The 16,842-nt window shown below is 38.0% G+C and overlaps 1 protein-coding gene across 1 annotated transcript; it reads right to left on the bottom strand.

Annotated features, from left to right (window-relative positions):
• Positions 1-5,062: 5,062 nt before the first annotated feature.
• Positions 5,063-16,252, bottom strand: LOC136264045 (ubiquitin-conjugating enzyme E2 C-like). Its single transcript, XM_066058725.1, has 5 exons — positions 16,064-16,252; positions 9,825-10,052; positions 7,460-7,523; positions 7,354-7,413; positions 5,063-5,253 (listed from the first exon to the last, which is right to left on the bottom strand). Exons 1-5 carry the CDS (start codon positions 16,199-16,201, stop codon positions 5,198-5,200), a joined length of 546 nt encoding a protein of 181 aa, XP_065914797.1. The 5' UTR covers positions 16,202-16,252; the 3' UTR covers positions 5,063-5,197.
• Between the last annotated feature and the right edge of the window lie 590 nt (positions 16,253-16,842).

Below are 16,842 nucleotides of genomic sequence, written 5' to 3' on the forward strand. Positions count from 1 at the left end.
CCTAACCCTAACCCTAACCCTAACCCTAACCCTAACCCTAACCCTAACCCTAACCCTAACCCTAACCCTAACCCTAACCCTAACCCTAACCCTAACCCTAACCCTAACCCTAACCCTAACCCTAACCCTAACCCTAACCCTAACCCTAACCCTAACCCTAACCCTAACCCTAACCCTAACCCTAACCCTAACCCTAACCCTAACCCTAACCCTAACCCTAACCCTAACCCTAACCCTAACCCTAACCCTAACCCTAACCCTAACCCTAACCCTAACCCTAACCCTAACCCTAACCCTAACCCTAACCCTAACCCTAACCCTAACCCTAACCCTAACCCTAACCCTAACCCTAACCCTAACCCTAACCCTAACCCTAACCCTAACCCTAACCCTAACCCTAACCCTAACCCTAACCCTAACCCTAACCCTAACCCTAACCCTAACCCTAACCCTAACCCTAACCCTAACCCTAACCCTAACCCTAACCCTAACCCTAACCCTAACCCTAACCCTAACCCTAACCCTAACCCTAACCCTAACCCTAACCCTAACCCTAACCCTAACCCTAACCCTAACCCTAACCCTAACCCTAACCCTAACCCTAACCCTAACCCTAACCCTAACCCTAACCCTAACCCTAACCCTAACCCTAACCCTAACCCTAACCCTAACCCTAACCCTAACCCTAACCCTAACCCTAACCCTAACCCTAACCCTAACCCTAACCCTAACCCTAACCCTAACCCTAACCCTAACCCTAACCCTAACCCTAACCCTAACCCTAACCCTAACCCTAACCCTAACCCTAACCCTAACCCTAACCCTAACCCTAACCCTAACCCTAACCCTAACCCTAACCCTAACCCTAACCCTAACCCTAACCCTAACCCTAACCCTAACCCTAACCCTAACCCTAACCCTAACCCTAACCCTAACCCTAACCCTAACCCTAACCCTAACCCTAACCCTAACCCTAACCCTAACCCTAACCCTAACCCTAACCCTAACCCTAACCCTAACCCTAACCCTAACCCTAACCCTAACCCTAACCCTAACCCTAACCCTAACCCTAACCCCTAACCCTAACCCTAACCCTAACCCTAACCCTAACCCTAACCCTAACCCTAACCCTAACCCTAACCCTAACCCCTAACCCTAACCCCTAACCCTAACCCTAAAGGATAGGTACATAGTTGCCTATACCCACTGTGAGCTACAATTACAATACCACAATCTGAGGTGTATATATATATATATATGTATATGTATATATATCAAAACAACATTGAGCTACTAAAGAAATACAATCTTTGTTACTATACAGCTACCAAGCTCATGCTTTGGTCAACAACTGACTAATGCATCTGTGCAATATGGTTTCTTTGCCACTTCAGCTGAGCACAACTGAATGTCTCCACTGTTTGGAGCCTATGGGACGAGCCCTTATTTTACTGTATTATAACCCTAAGGTGTCCACCACCCTAGGGTTACGTAGCACCGTCTAATTAATATTCGCCCTCACCAGATGGACATTAATTAGAACTTTGCATGATGTAAGTGACTGACTGATTGATTGATTGATTGATTGTGAAAAGTTTGTATGTACTGTATGTACTGTATGTGCTGTATGTATGTATGTATGTATGTGCTGTATGTATGTATGTATGTATGTATGTATGTATGTATGTATGTATGTATGTATGTATGTATGTATGTATGTATGTATGTATGTATGTATGTATGTATGTATGTATGTATGTATGTATGTATGTATGTATGTATGTATGTATGTATGTATGTATGTATGTATGTATGTATGTATGTATGTATGTATGTATGTATGTATGTATGTATGTATGTATGTATGTATGTATGTATGTATGTATGTATGTATGTATGTATGTATGTATGTATGTATGTATGTATGTATGTATGTATGTATGTATGTATGTATGTATGTATGTATGTATGTATGTATGTATGTATGTATGTATGTATGTATGTATGTATGTATGTATGTATGTATGTATGTATGTATGTATGTATGTATGTATGTATGTATGTATGTATGTATGTATGTATGTATGTATGTATGTATGTATGTATGTATATGTGTATGCATATAAAACTGAATATGTATGTAGAAAAGTTTGAAAGGCCATAACTCGGTCATCTTTTATCCGATGACTTGAAACTACGTATCAAACAACTCAACTCGTTGAGCCGAATCAGATGATGTGTAGAAAAGTGGGTGTCGATTGTTGAGGACGTATGGAACCCCCTTGTAAGGTAAAAACGTAAGATTGATTTTGTGTGTGTGGAAGCCTTGTTATGTGAAATCCGGTCACATATATATCATGAATACATACTACTTTGTTTTATAGCCTTTTGGATGCTTCTCAAGCTCATGAGCACTTCATGAAGTTCATGAGCATCTCATTTTGTGGTTTCCAGAGAGGCCTTGTGAATAGTAATTATACTTGCAATACATTTGTATATAACCAGTTACATACTTTGCAACAAGTAACTTGTAACTAGGAGTAACTGTCTGTAAAGTAAGTTAGGCCAGGCAATCTTGATTACTTGTTTCTCATCCACAAAAATTTGGATTTCCATGCAGGCAGGAGGCCATTTTTCATTATTCACTATTAAAGAAAATACTCCAAATCAAGCTGTCTGTTACTATAAAGGTTAGCTAAAGCCTTTAAGAACTATTATTTACATTTTGCCACCATTTCTGAGGTGCAAGTGACATTTGCTGTGCTGTAAAATGATAGCCAGCCTTCTTAGCATCAAAATATGTGTGCACGTGATTGATAACAGCAATAATGAAATTAAAGGCAGTGGGGTAAAAAAGAATGTGGGCGGGGATGAGAAACAATTAATCATACATAGTAACTAGTTACAATAGTTACTAAGGTAAATATGCTAGATCACTTCAATTTTTGTGCTACATATGGTACTGCCACATTAGCTAATATTATTAATAAGTAGACACATTCTCTGCATGTACTGTCCTTCATGATTCAGTTTGAGTAATATGATTGAAACTGATTTTCATTTTCAGTGCACATAACAATGTTATATCAAGAGTTCATAATATAGATATATTATGAACTCTTAGTTATATACTGCATGTTTCCTTGATGTGTAATAATAGTCATGAAATTATAAGCTAACAAACACAAGTGTAACTTATACTATTAAAGTAACTATAGTATCTAGTTACCTTTTACAAAGTAACTGTAAATAAATGCATGGGATAAAAGTAATGACCAGTTACTTTTCTGAAGTAGCTATTTATGGCTAATAATATTGTAGCTAGGTTAAGTAATGTTTAAGTCTCCAGTTCCTGTTTGTTAGGTTAGGGTAATCCAAAGGCTGCAGCACCTGTTGCTGTCAGACCCTCAGTGTTGGCCACTGTAAAGATGCAATAATAATAATATGGGCAATTGCAATTTTGTCTGAACACATTTAATTTGCCTTCAATCTTTGGGTAGATCTGCGTCAAATATGCAGCACATATAGATATGCCAGTAGGGACCCGCCGATTATGCTGGCATAATAATGAGCATAATAGGTGCCTGAAAGCATTGAGCGTAATGCTAGCATAATAGGCAGAAAACTTGTGCAATGCTATAAATTCTTGCTTATCAAAATACATAACCAACAAAAAGATCGATATACTCTAATAGAACAGTCAGTAACTCTAATAAAATTATCAGGTAGCTGACTGTTCTATTAGAGTATATCGATCTTTTCTGTGACATGCATTTTGACAAGCAAGGATTTACAGTCTGTGCTTCAACCACTTACTGCTTTTCCATAAAATGCAAAGTTATTAGAAATACATGGGAACTGAGGTAAAAATATTGAGCATAATTTGAGCATAATAGGTAAATATTGAGCATTAATTTAAGCATAATAGGTAAATTTTTGAGCAGTGCAGCATAGCATAATAGGTAAAATAATGAGCATAATCGGCGGGTCCCTATATGCCAGCATATTAGGTGGATAGATCAAACTATGGAGTTAATTCCATGAAAATATATCTACTCCCTAAGCGAGCAGTCAGTGGAAACAATGGAGCACTCAAATGCATTGCACCTTAGATTGATACTTTCAATTGTATGTAGTAAAATACTCTAATAGAGCATTCACTGATTGAAATAATTGTAAGAAATGTAGCACAATACAAACATTACAGGAACACTCAAAAGTTCAAACTATGGAATACAGATTGTTACTCCTTAATAGAGCAGTCAGTGGAAACTGCAGTGGAGCATTGTACATCTCTTTAGATTGATAATCTCTAATAGAACAGTCACTTTGTAGTAAAGTACTTTAATAGAGCATTTATTATAGTTGCTAGAGATGTTCCCAACCTAGGTGCATAATGTGAGCAGAAGACAGGAGTATATATAGTGGCAGCAACCAGCTGTTCATGTTGAGTACTAGTCATAGTAACTGAGGATGGAAGTAATGGCAGCAGTAACCAGCTGTTCATGTTGAGTACTAGTCATAGTAACTGAGGATGGAAGTAGTGGCAGCAGCAACCAGCTGTCAGTACACAATATTAGAGGTAGCAACTGCAGGACAGTTGGAAGACAAAGAGTAAAGGCAGAGTGGTAATTAACCAGTTGTTTGTATTGAGTATATACTAGTCAGTGACAAGTCAACTGGAATACATCAAGTAGCAACCACCACTAGGACACTTTGATATCACACGAAGTGACAACTTACAGGTCAAGGAGTACAAGAGACACTTTGATATCATGTGTAGTGACATCTTACAGGTCAAGGAGTACAAGAGACACTTTGATATCATGTGTAGTGACATCTTACAGGTCAAGGAGTACAAGAGACACTTTGATATCATGTGTAGTGGCATCTTACAGGTCAAGGAGTACAAGAGACACTTTGATATCATGTGTAGTGACATCTTACAGGTCAAGGAGTACAAGAGACACTTTGATATCATGTGTAGTGACATCTTACAGGTCAAGGAGTACATCAAGTAGTACAAGAGACAACCACCAAGAGACATGACATCTTACAGATCTTCAAAATAATTTGAATATCTTAATAAAATTGCGTTAATTTTTACACATAACATACAAACGTCATTCCACAATTGCATACAGTATGTGCTATACTGCATTAGAGTAAACATGTATACAATTTAAAACATATTAAATTATATTCCATTCTTAGTTGCCTCCTTGTACTTCTGCAGCAGTTTCACTTTATATCCTAAAATGACAGTTCATAATATAAAGTAGTAAAAGAGACTACCAATATAGCTTGTACAAACACACTGGGTAAAGTAGACTTTTGATCAAACTGATACTTTTACTAGTGATAGAGAACTGTAGGTGTTAAAGTATGGGAAACCATTGCACAATATAGAACAAGCCAAGGTGTTGCTTACCCAGTGTGTTTGTTGGAATGTACTCCTGTACACTCTTCCTTACTATAATATGTTTACGTTGAGCTGAATCCTGAAAAAAAAAAACAGCTAAAAATTAAGTGGATTTTTTCTTAACAGAGTTAACATTTCAGCTAACCAGATGATTATTGGTAACAGCAAAGGTGTCCACACACACGTACGATTTGGCTCCATTACAAGTTCGGGAAAGGGCTGTAATGGACACTGTACTTATATGGCTTCCCCGTAGGAAATGTATTGTGAAAATTTTGATTGGTCGTAAATATTATGTCAAACATTTGAACAACAAGATTTTAAAATACTTTTAGCGGGTCAAGCAGTACTACAAATGAGCCAAATTTCAAGATTGTGTGTAATTGCATCCATGAGTTATTAAATGTTTTAGAGGATTCAGTTCAACGTGAACATACTATACTTTATATAAAATATCAAATTTTAGACAGAAAGAAATCAAGACACACGGTAGTGTGTAGTGCAACCAGCATGCAACACCGTGACAACCAGCATGCAACACCGTGACAACCAGCATGCAACACCGTGAGTACATTAACAGGAAAAAAGAAAATGCAATTTTCATATCATTATTGGTAACTCCGTGCTGCCTTTACGAAACACTACAATTTTTTGCTGTGGACATGCCCACCAACACCAGTACTCAACAATCCAAATTTCAGCAAAATCGCTTCAAGCATTCCTGAGATATGAGAATTCCAAAAATTGGCTTAATTTCTTTTCTTCTTCTTTTTGCACTCTTACAAAAACTGCCATAAAACACTAACACAATATCTGATTGCCTTGAAACTTGGAATAAAGAAGGGGGATAGGCGCATCTTGGTGCCAAGTTTGGCTACAATACAATAAGCAATCAAGGAATCACTAGTGATTATTCACAAAAAATAACACAATAATATTATATTGTTATGCCTACAAGGTAAACCGCTTATGAGAAGGTGACGTGGATAGGTTAACTATTGAACCTCAAACCTTTTGTAGTTTGAAAGAAATCGAGTCAAAACCATGAAGATACAACAAAAAAAACCAACAGTGTGTAACGATTACGCAATCAAGATTAAGAAACGAATACTTGCCACACCTACCAGACAAACCATTTAGTGGAATAATTTGAAAATCGGCGTACAGGTGGAGTAATCATCTTAGAAAGGCTCTTCAATGGTGTAGAAGAATCAGACTTAAAGCCACGGAGTTATAACACAAAATCCAACTTGGTGTAGCAAGTGCGAGATCGAGATACTCTAATAGAGCAGTCATCCTAATAGAGCAGTCACCCTGAAGAGAGATCAGCTAGAAACAAGTAACCCTTAAAAATCACCCTGTAGAGAGATTACCTACTAGAAACAAGTCGTTCTGTAGAGAGATCAGCTAGAAACAATGATAGTTTCAGTTATGTAACAAGTCACCTTATTACTTATGTGATAATCATCCATTTTATTCAGTGTTAAATATACAAATATTTAATCAGACAAAAACCTATGCACATATTATTATAATTGCTTCTCTTGTTCAACAATTCCTGTAGTAAAAAAATAAGTTAAAAGGAAGCACCAAAGCCAGCTTATGGCTGGCTTTGTGGCTTGCAATACAAAAAGAAGTAACATCTAAACCAAAAACAGCCAAGCTGTAAAAAAGTGTGCAGCCACCAAAAGGCCAGGGTGAAAAAAGTTAGTGGCGGCCAAGAAATGTGATGAAATATGATGAAATGGCTATGATGGTAGGTTAATGACAATTCAGATGAATTTTTGTTGCATTAACGTACCATCACAGAGATCACATTTCTTGGCCACCACTTTTGATTCACAACTTGATGTTCGCCCTGGCCTTTTTGGGGGTCACACACTTTTTTATAGCCTGGCTGTTAGGTTTAGATATTCTTTACTGGTACAAACCTTTAACATCTTCCCATAGCTGAGCAGCCTCCACATTCAATGGACTGTCATTATTTGGTTCTATCACAACAACTAATGCCATATAAGGTGTGATCTTTACACTGACCTCCAAGAAGACTTTGTATTGACAACAGGATAGTTCTGACATCATACAGTGCCGACCACTTCTCCTAAAATTATAGAACACTTCAAATAAAGTTGTTGCACCCTACCCCTGGACAATGATCTTTGGACAACTAAGAGACCTGCTAGTAGGTCCTTATATGGTTAGAAACCTGCTAGCAGACCTCAAGCAAGCAAATCTCAGTTTGATCATTTGATTTGCTATGCTCTTCAAACTATATTGCAGGCTAATACACCAGTCACCCAAGCCAATACGAGATTAACCACTGTATTCCTTTTACAAGCATGCTTAAAAGATATCGATTATGGGAGGTTGAGTATAGTATTGTAGCTACGTTTGTTACGAGGAACGGAGATATCATGAAAAAAATTCTGTTTGGAGCACAAGCATTTCAGTAAGTGTTTTTATGCCTGTTTTATCTTCTATTATACTATTGGTGAACCTTACAAAGACCTAGATAGGTAAGCTTCCTTATGGAATGTCTAAAATGTAGGTGTGGTCTGTGCTCAAAACTGCATCAACAACTGTTTGCCATCATTATCCACTCAACCCTCATCTTCAAACTGTAGCAGTTTCTATACACTTGTTCTTCACACTCTGTGACGATATAGGCACTCAACAACTTGCAACTTTCCTGTTGATACTTAGCCACATATTTTGCTATAGAACTACACTTAGTTTCACTTCTAACTTTACTGAGGAAGCAACGATAAGGTGAGAGCTTAGATTTCTCAAGCTCTTCAACAAATACATGTTCAGTCTGGGGATTGTAGGGATTGGTGGGGTATTGACATCTCTACCACACAATTACTGTCATGAGCCATTGTCACGATTATCATGATTATTGTCCACTTATCACATTGTAACAAAAAAAACACTAAAATATTCAACAAAATATTTAAACTGAATGATTATTACTTTTAAAATTTTCTAGATTATTACACGATAATACTGAATGATTATTACTTTTAAAATTTTCTAGATTATTACACGATAATTGCCAATTTCGATTATCACTAATTACAAAAATTAGATGATATCAAATATTGCCAACAACAAAATCACGATTATCACGATAACCAAATAATTTCCCATCCCTAGTTCAGTTATACGTACTTACTGTATTTTAACAGTGTATGGTGATTTTAAAACAACATATCCAAATCCCACAATGACTCCACCCATAAACCCATATAAAACAATCCCATTATCTAGGAACCACGCACATCACAAATTAAATTGGACATGACTAAAACACGGAATGGACTGGGAAAATGGACTAGCAAATGGACTGGGAAGACCTTGCTTGAAAATGTTTTTCAGACATAAAGTAGTTAGGTGCTAGAAAGAATATAACACACAACAACAACCTGAAACAAACCTCTGAACACGATGTTGAAGTGTGCTCAACCGATATTTAGCCATGTGCTTAAAAGATAGTCTGAAAATAAATTCATTTTGTGTTTAATTAAAAGTGCACTTTCTGTTTCGCATGTGTAAACAAGACAAGACACAAACTTTAAGCCTGTAAGTTACTTGGATTTCGTGGTCTGGTTAATTGCTGCAGTTACTTACAGTTGATCTTCAGTTTTACGGGTGACAGCTCGTGACAGGTAGGCAACAATCACCTGGCAAAGCACTGGCTACCACAAATATAGTCTGTGTTATTTTGCTTGTTTAAACGTTTACAACACTGACTGACAACTTCACTATCCCAGGCGTTCACACTGACAGACTGGCACTTTGTAAATTATCCCAGGGTTTAATGTTACATGTTATATTCTTTGTAGCGGCAATATAATGAGTTTCTATGGTTAAAAGTAAAAAAATTTTAAAAATAATAATTTTTTTTTTAAAAGTAAAAAAAAAACTTTCCAGGGAAGTTCCTTCAAGTCCATTTTCCCAGTCCGTTCCGGGTTTTAGTCATGTTCAATTAAAGGACATTAAATATTGCCCAACCCTAACACACACACACATTACACTACACACACACACACACACATTACACTACACACATTACACTACACACACACACACACACACACACCTACGCTACACACACATGCAGACTCACACACACACACTACACACACACACTACACACATGCAGACTCACTCACACACGCACACACACACACACATGCAGACTCACACACACTACACACAACTACACACACATGCAGACTCACACACACACACACACACACACACACACACACACACACACACACACACACACACTACACACACTACAGTACAACACACACACACACACACACTACACTACTCACACACTACACACACCACAAACACATACCACACCACAAACACACACAGTGCTACATACTTTTAATATATCCAAGCAAATGTTACCATGCTCGTCAACATTAGGATGGTAACATGGAGTGGAGAATTTAATAGTTGGAGGCACATAAGGATAACGGCTAGGAAACTGTAGTAGTAACTTGTAGCAGAGTCCGTCATACATTGTGTCCACTCCACCATTGATTGTAGCTATCCATGAGAACAAATTGTCACCATCTGGAAATGCTGACACTCCTTGATCACCAGACATCTACAACAGAGTACAATCATACCAACACAACAATGCAATTCAATTTTATTAACTTTCCAAAAAGGTGCAAAGAGTATAACACACACAACTACTTTACAATGAGTCACAAGTACAAATGGTGAACTACAGTACAAACACAGAGCTCAAACAGCTTTCTGTTACAATTCCACCTACAACCAATCAATACTTGCTATGGTCGGAAGTTATTACCAAATAAGAAATAATTATTAATAATGTTCCCTAGCAACGTACTCATATGTCATAAGAGTCAATCAAACATTAACCTAATTTAAAATCACTCTCAAATTCCATATCCCCCCCACAACTCCCTTAGGTTGGCGTCCTTGTGTTAGTTGGTATCCTCATGTGAATGTGTTTCACCATAGATTATATATTCGTTACCCGGGATATGAAACAGAGTACTTCGCTTTTGACACTCCATGTTGTTAATGCACTTTAATTAGAATAATGCGCATCTAATGGGAAGAACGTAAAAGGCTTGCTAAAAGAAGTATCTGAAAGTGAGCTAGTGTATAAAATCATTAAGTTAAATTGTATATTTGCAGCCTAACTGGAGTTAAGCATCTTCTCTAGCGATTCAGAACAAGATCCAGAAGGGTGGGGTGAAGGTCTCTGAACAAGGCGGTCCGACGGATCTGCCGTTAATTGATGACGTTGCTACATACCGGACTTCCATGATACTAAATTCCTGAGCAGATGTACGACAGGCATGAGGGTAGGAGAATTTGTTAAGAATTGGTGGAGCTGCATCATATCCTGAATCTCATGTGACAACCACCTGGTCTAGTATTTATTACAGTAGTATTATAGCACATCTGGACCATAGCACATCCGTATTTCTCACCAGTGGATATATTGCATCTTGCATCACAGATGTGAATTACAGAATAATTGTATGTATGCACTACAGACGGCTTGGCACATCTTGTAGCTGAGTCTGACCAATCACGAATGCAACTTCAGAGCACGGCCCAGGAGACAACATAAATATGTAGCACATACCTATAATACTACAGCATAAGTTATTATCATTACTGTACAAGATTTTATGACGTATTAATGTGCTATATTTTTACTGTTGCATGGTGTACAGCTGAATGAAACAATAGAAGCCGGTATAGTGGCTAGGTACAATATAGATTTTGAAACTTATCATCAATAATTCTCCACACTGTTGGGCAGTGGAGACCACCATTTGTGAATGACCTGTACAGTATTATCGCCATATATTATTGTTTGACAAGATTGTGATATATTTACAACACAACTGTACTAGGATACTACAAACACCTTTAATAACCAGGAAGCTTGTCCATGGTCTCATTCGCACCAGCACACCCCTTTCATGGGTGTACGCAGGAATTTTGAAAAAAGGTTTCCACTATACAGCTAAGTGACTGGTATATTAGAGTATTACCTGACTGCTCTATTAGAGTATCTTGATCTTTTCACGAAAATCATAATTCAGAACAATGCTATAAGTGTTGCTATCATATAAAAACTATTATTTTAACTAGTTTAAAATGTGTCCTGTCCTATGACAGATTCCAGATTCTGGAAACCTGAAGTTTCAATTTCTTAACGTTTCAAGTAGTTTGTAAAATCCAAAGGGGTTTCCTGAAACCCCTGGAAATCCCCCCTGCCTTTTACCAGAAATATTGTTACAGCTTCAATATATTTTAGGTCACTTGATTCATTCAGGTTCTAAATTCCTCGACATTGTGTGTTGACAGTCTTTTTGTTAAACCATCCACCTCTTGTGCTTCTAAAGTGTTTCAAATATGTGGTTGATCTCACTGTTTCGTAGATCAACTCTCTTCTCATTGTAATCTGTCACTGGATATTAGTAAATAACTTTCTTTCCTGTGTTGGCATGTAGTACGACAGTTGCTTTCCAATAACATTCTATCTGTTTAACCAGCATACAGTACTTGTAGGCTATGTGTATATAGTACCAAGAGTTCATAATATATATATGTACTAGATAAAGCACTGCCGCGAGTGCTATACGGGAAATATAGCACGAAAAGAGTGGGCGAGAGACAAATATAGCACGAGGCGAAGCCGAGTGCCATATTTTGTCTCGAGACCACTCTTTGAGTGCTATATTTCCCGTATAGCATGAGTGAAAGGCAGTGCTTTATCTGGTATAGAGAACTGTCAACTTGAGGTACACACAAGACACACGAAACAATTAGAAACTCACGGAGAAGTGTTATCATCGGTAGAATAGGAATTGCGCCTGTGTTTCGCCTGCATTGCACTGTGCTGCGCCTTCATTAGTCGTTTTGTGAGACTAATCCGTCTTCTCAATACGAAATTTTTTTGATTGTGGTACTTTAATAAGCATATTTCCGTGATATTCTTAGGACTCGTCCGTTCATGTGAGCAAAACGTACTAAGAACGTTCACTACTGCTGACCACAAGCAACCATCATCGAAATCTTCAAGTGTGTCTATAAATTAAATCCAGCGGTTTTCCTCTAGCTGGTTGGGTTGACTGGTTAGCTAGCCACAGTCAGGCTATCAGCCTACACTGGCTTGGTTGATTGGTTGTACTGACCAAAATGAGTGATTACTCACTCAAAGTAGGCTATCAGCCTACAAAATAGACCTGGCAGTTCTATAAATACCTGATATAGAACTGTGGTCTATTAAAGTGTTCTATAACTGCCCAATATAGAACACTTGCGCCTTTATGGCAAATATAGAACACTTTTTTGCTTTGATACTCCCACGCAAAGTTCTTTATATATATATATATTAGGGCTGGGACGAAGCTTCAAATGTTTCATGGGTTCGAAGGTTAAGTAAACTTCAAATTATAAAAGTATCCTTCGAAGCTTCGTAATGCACTCATAGTCTAAGAAAGAATTACAAATAAACGTTGTCTTTATTGCAGCTGCTTATTGATCTTGCACGATCGATGTTCATCTATTTGGGAGTGCTATTCCCACTTTTAAACCATCACAATTTAGCTTGCTACCACAGTTATAGCCTTAAAACACCTTATAAAGTGATAGATATTGCAAGGAAATGTATGTTTAGCCATTAGTTGGTGTTTACCTATGCATGATTGCAGTATAGCGGACACACCCATTTGCAATCGATTGATCATGTCATTCAGTACTGCTGCTATGCACTTTCCAAATGCTTACAAACGTATTAAATAGGATAAAACTTAAGAAGGATGCTAGTGAATACAAGAAAACCTGTAACACCGAAGCTTCGAATGTTCGAACATTTTATTAGCAAATGTTCGAAGGTAAATTTTAATATTCGTCCCAGCCCTAATATATATTATGAACTCTTGGTGGTACCATTGAATGAGCCCTAAAAAGAGAGAATTCTGTGAGTCATGGAAACCATCACAAATTATGTGACATTTCATTATATCACTCATGCAAAACTTTAATGACAGTAGACTATTTTGCTAAGAAATAGTACTGAAATAGTACCAGTAGTTTAGCTTGGCAGGTACACAAAAATTTAGCAACTCTTGCAAACAACTATGCACAACCTGACATCCCAGTCTGAAATTGATAAACTAACTGGGTAATACAAATCTTACATGAGTCCTTTACTGTAGAAAAGCGTCAAACAGTCTAAACAGAGACATCAACACAATGAAATTGGTACACAAAAATAGGTTGTAGCCGCTGCCCATCACTTTCTTACAAATTGCATAGAAACGTCAAAACAAGGCCGAATTGACAGTAACATGGTCTTTCTCTTACTTAGACTCACTTTTAAACGAACAAACAGCGAAGTAGAATTAACAGTTTTGCCTTATCGCTGAACTAGAACATGGAGCACATAGAAATAATTAACAACGCGGATTGGAATTTTGGAATGTACGGATGCTATTGGAGCGCGCCGCTACGTTTCATATCCCGGGTAACGAACATATACGCTGTAATCTATGGTTTGACACACTAATAATCCTCCTCCTGGCTACTCCTCTAAGAGTACACATATTAGCATACTGTTGTAAGTTGTGCTTTTCTTTAATATGATCTACTGTAATGTGTTATGGGGTAATTAATCTCATCAACTAATCTTGATTATTCTGAAGGTCACCTTGATTCTGCCTTGAGTCTTTAAAATCCATTAAGATATCCGCTAGCAGGGTTGTTAGAAACCTGCTAGCAAAAAGACTTAAAGTTTCACAAATCTCACTTTCAATCATCGATTTGCAATGCTCCCTCCAAGCATATTCAGGCTGATAGCCTGCAGTGGGCAACCAGTCACCCAGGCCAACATGTAGTTAACCACTCTATTCATTTTATAGGCATGCCTAAAAGAATTTGATTATGGGAGGTACAATCTAACGTACGTACGTTTGTTACAATGAACAGAGAAGTCCAGAAATATCACGGAAAAATTCTGTTTAGTGCCCATCTGTTACTAGGCTGTTTTCGTCTTCTATTAAACTATGATTAGACTTTACTAAGACCTAAATGGGTAAGCTTCCTTGTAGAAACGTTACTTTGCACTAATGTGGGCATGTCCATACTCAAAACCGTGCCTGTTCTTCGTGCTACTGTGGTGACACTGAAGGCACAACTTGTGACAACTCGCTCCCATCGTATAAATCCGCACAAGCTGCTTCTTCGTCACACGTGTTCTTTACACTGCTATAACACCATAGGCACTGGCTACTGCTAACCCAGCTCAACATTATCAAACACTGCCATTTCCCAGATGTTCCAGATACAAGTCTAACTTGTGAAGGGAAGCAGTGTGAGCTTCGATTTTTCAGCACTTCGACAAGAAACATAGTATTTTAACATTGTGCGACGATTTCAGTACGATGTAACGGACATATAACCCAATCCCACAATGACTCCACCTATGCGGCCATATAAAACGTGCACATTTTCTAAGTCAGTTAGAGACCATGCCCTTGAATCTTTGTGGATTTTAAAAACCCAGCGAAGCGAGATTTTTAAAATCCACGAAGATCCTCGTGCTAGGTCTCTAACCTACACACAATGAACAGTAGCAAAATTATTAGAGACAGTTTTCGCATATTCCACTGTTCGTCTTCAGTATTTAGAAGTGGGCTGCAGGTTCCCTAAGGGTGCTTACTAGCAAGACTCCGTAAATCCAACCATAGAATGTGCAAAAACCAAAATTATGTCAGTCAAGTAGTCCAGTCCACTGAATAGTGACATCCCGGTGTCCAGTTTTGTCACCCACATTGGTAATTATTATTGTAATTGGCATTTATAAATAAGTAGAAATATGGAAAATATTTGTAATTTGTGTGCCTCCAGCGTTTGTCTATGAAGTTAGCATACCTCAGCACACAAATGATTGTTCATTGGAGTTTCACAAGCAATCAATTGTTTTGCAGACCCTACAGATGGTTCATTCTCTTCACCGAGACAGCCAGCTGACTGTCCGATGCTTGTTTTTGCAGTGTTTTAATGATTTAGGCCACTCCAAGAAAGTTCATTGTTTCCCATTTCCCGCCTGCATGCAGATTCTCTTCCCGCATGATCATTCATTATTGCTGTCAACTGAACAATTTATTCATTATTTATCCTGTGATTGCATAGCAGTAACTAGTTTAGCATTCAGAAAGCCCATTTAGCTAGCTTTTCACTGTTCAGATTCTTAGTGTAAATATTTCTATTGACTGATTCTTACCTGTAAGTTATTTATGAATTTAGAAATTACTAAAATGAATAATGATAATGAACCGCCCTCCCGCGTGTTTTTGAGGCCAATGAAATGGGAAACAAGGAATTTTCTTGGAGTGGCCTTAATAATAACTGCCCGCACTAGTTGAATGTTCTTTCGGGGACAGGAAACAAGAAATTAATAAATGTTGGCCTTACATACTGAACAGTAGGAGTGTTCCGTAGGTGTTTGTAAGCGTAGCTGTGGGCAATTTTTCCCTCGGCTAACCCTAACAACTCAAAACCTTTGAAAACTATTGGTCGAATCGTACACAGCCTCGTACGCAAAAAGTGGGAACGTACCATTAAAGTCATCAAGTCTTGTTGAAGTCTCTTTGTTACAGCGTGACCATCCACAGCAACACTATTCGAAGAGTTCATTCCCTTGGTACTTCTTTCAGTTGCTCGCGATACAGCGGGATCCACATTTTGAGAACTCATTTTGAACACCTCGAAAGAAGGTTTGAATTTAAGTTACACAGCACGCATGCGCGTGGTTAAATAACTTTCCTCACGTGCGTATCACTGACATTGGATTCCACCTGGGATTCCATCATAGATAATGTATGCGTTCCTAATGGATTGGACCTTATTTACCTAGTTGGCTTATGGAAACTCAACATGGGTGAACAAAACGCATCTATGAAAAGAGTTTCAAATCTGAGTTTTTCCAAGACGAAAGCATTGCTTGATAGAGCAGCTGCTGTGGCTATAACTTCTTCTCAGAGAATCTTTTATGCACGTAGTAATCCAACCTGGACACTTTAAGTTAAGTTTTGTAGTTAATTATTTTTGTATGTATCCTTGCCATGCCTACGCGGATCTTATCTTTGTAGTCGCATGTGTCCGAGGCTCTGTATGTAATTTTGTCATTTCATCATTATTCTGATGGTTTCAAAAAAAAAAAAAAAAAAATTATTGATAGCCAAAGTTTGCGCGCCCCGAAACGAGGATGGCCCATGCACTCGGCATGACATCACTGCATAAATAATATGTGACCAGGCCTGCGAAAACAGGGCATGTGGGCACAAACTACACCCCGCCACTCTACAAGTCATATCTCAGTACTGGAACAGAATATT

This window comes from Dysidea avara, chromosome 8 (assembly GCF_963678975.1).
Source record: "Dysidea avara chromosome 8, odDysAvar1.4, whole genome shotgun sequence".
Lineage (NCBI taxonomy): Eukaryota > Metazoa > Porifera > Demospongiae > Dictyoceratida > Dysideidae > Dysidea > Dysidea avara.

Coding starts and splice junctions, on each gene's coding strand:
- LOC136264045 (XM_066058725.1), bottom strand. CDS start 16,201: ATGAGTTCTCAAAATGTGGATCCCGCTGTATCGCGAGCAACTGAAAGA. Junction 7,524..9,824: donor TTTGCTTGGATATATTAAAA/GTATGTAGCACT, acceptor CTATAATTTTAG/GAGAAGTGGTCGGCACTGTA. Junction 7,414..7,459: donor AATACAAAGTCTTCTTGGAG/GTCAGTGTAAAG, acceptor TTGTTGTGATAG/AACCAAATAATGACAGTCCA.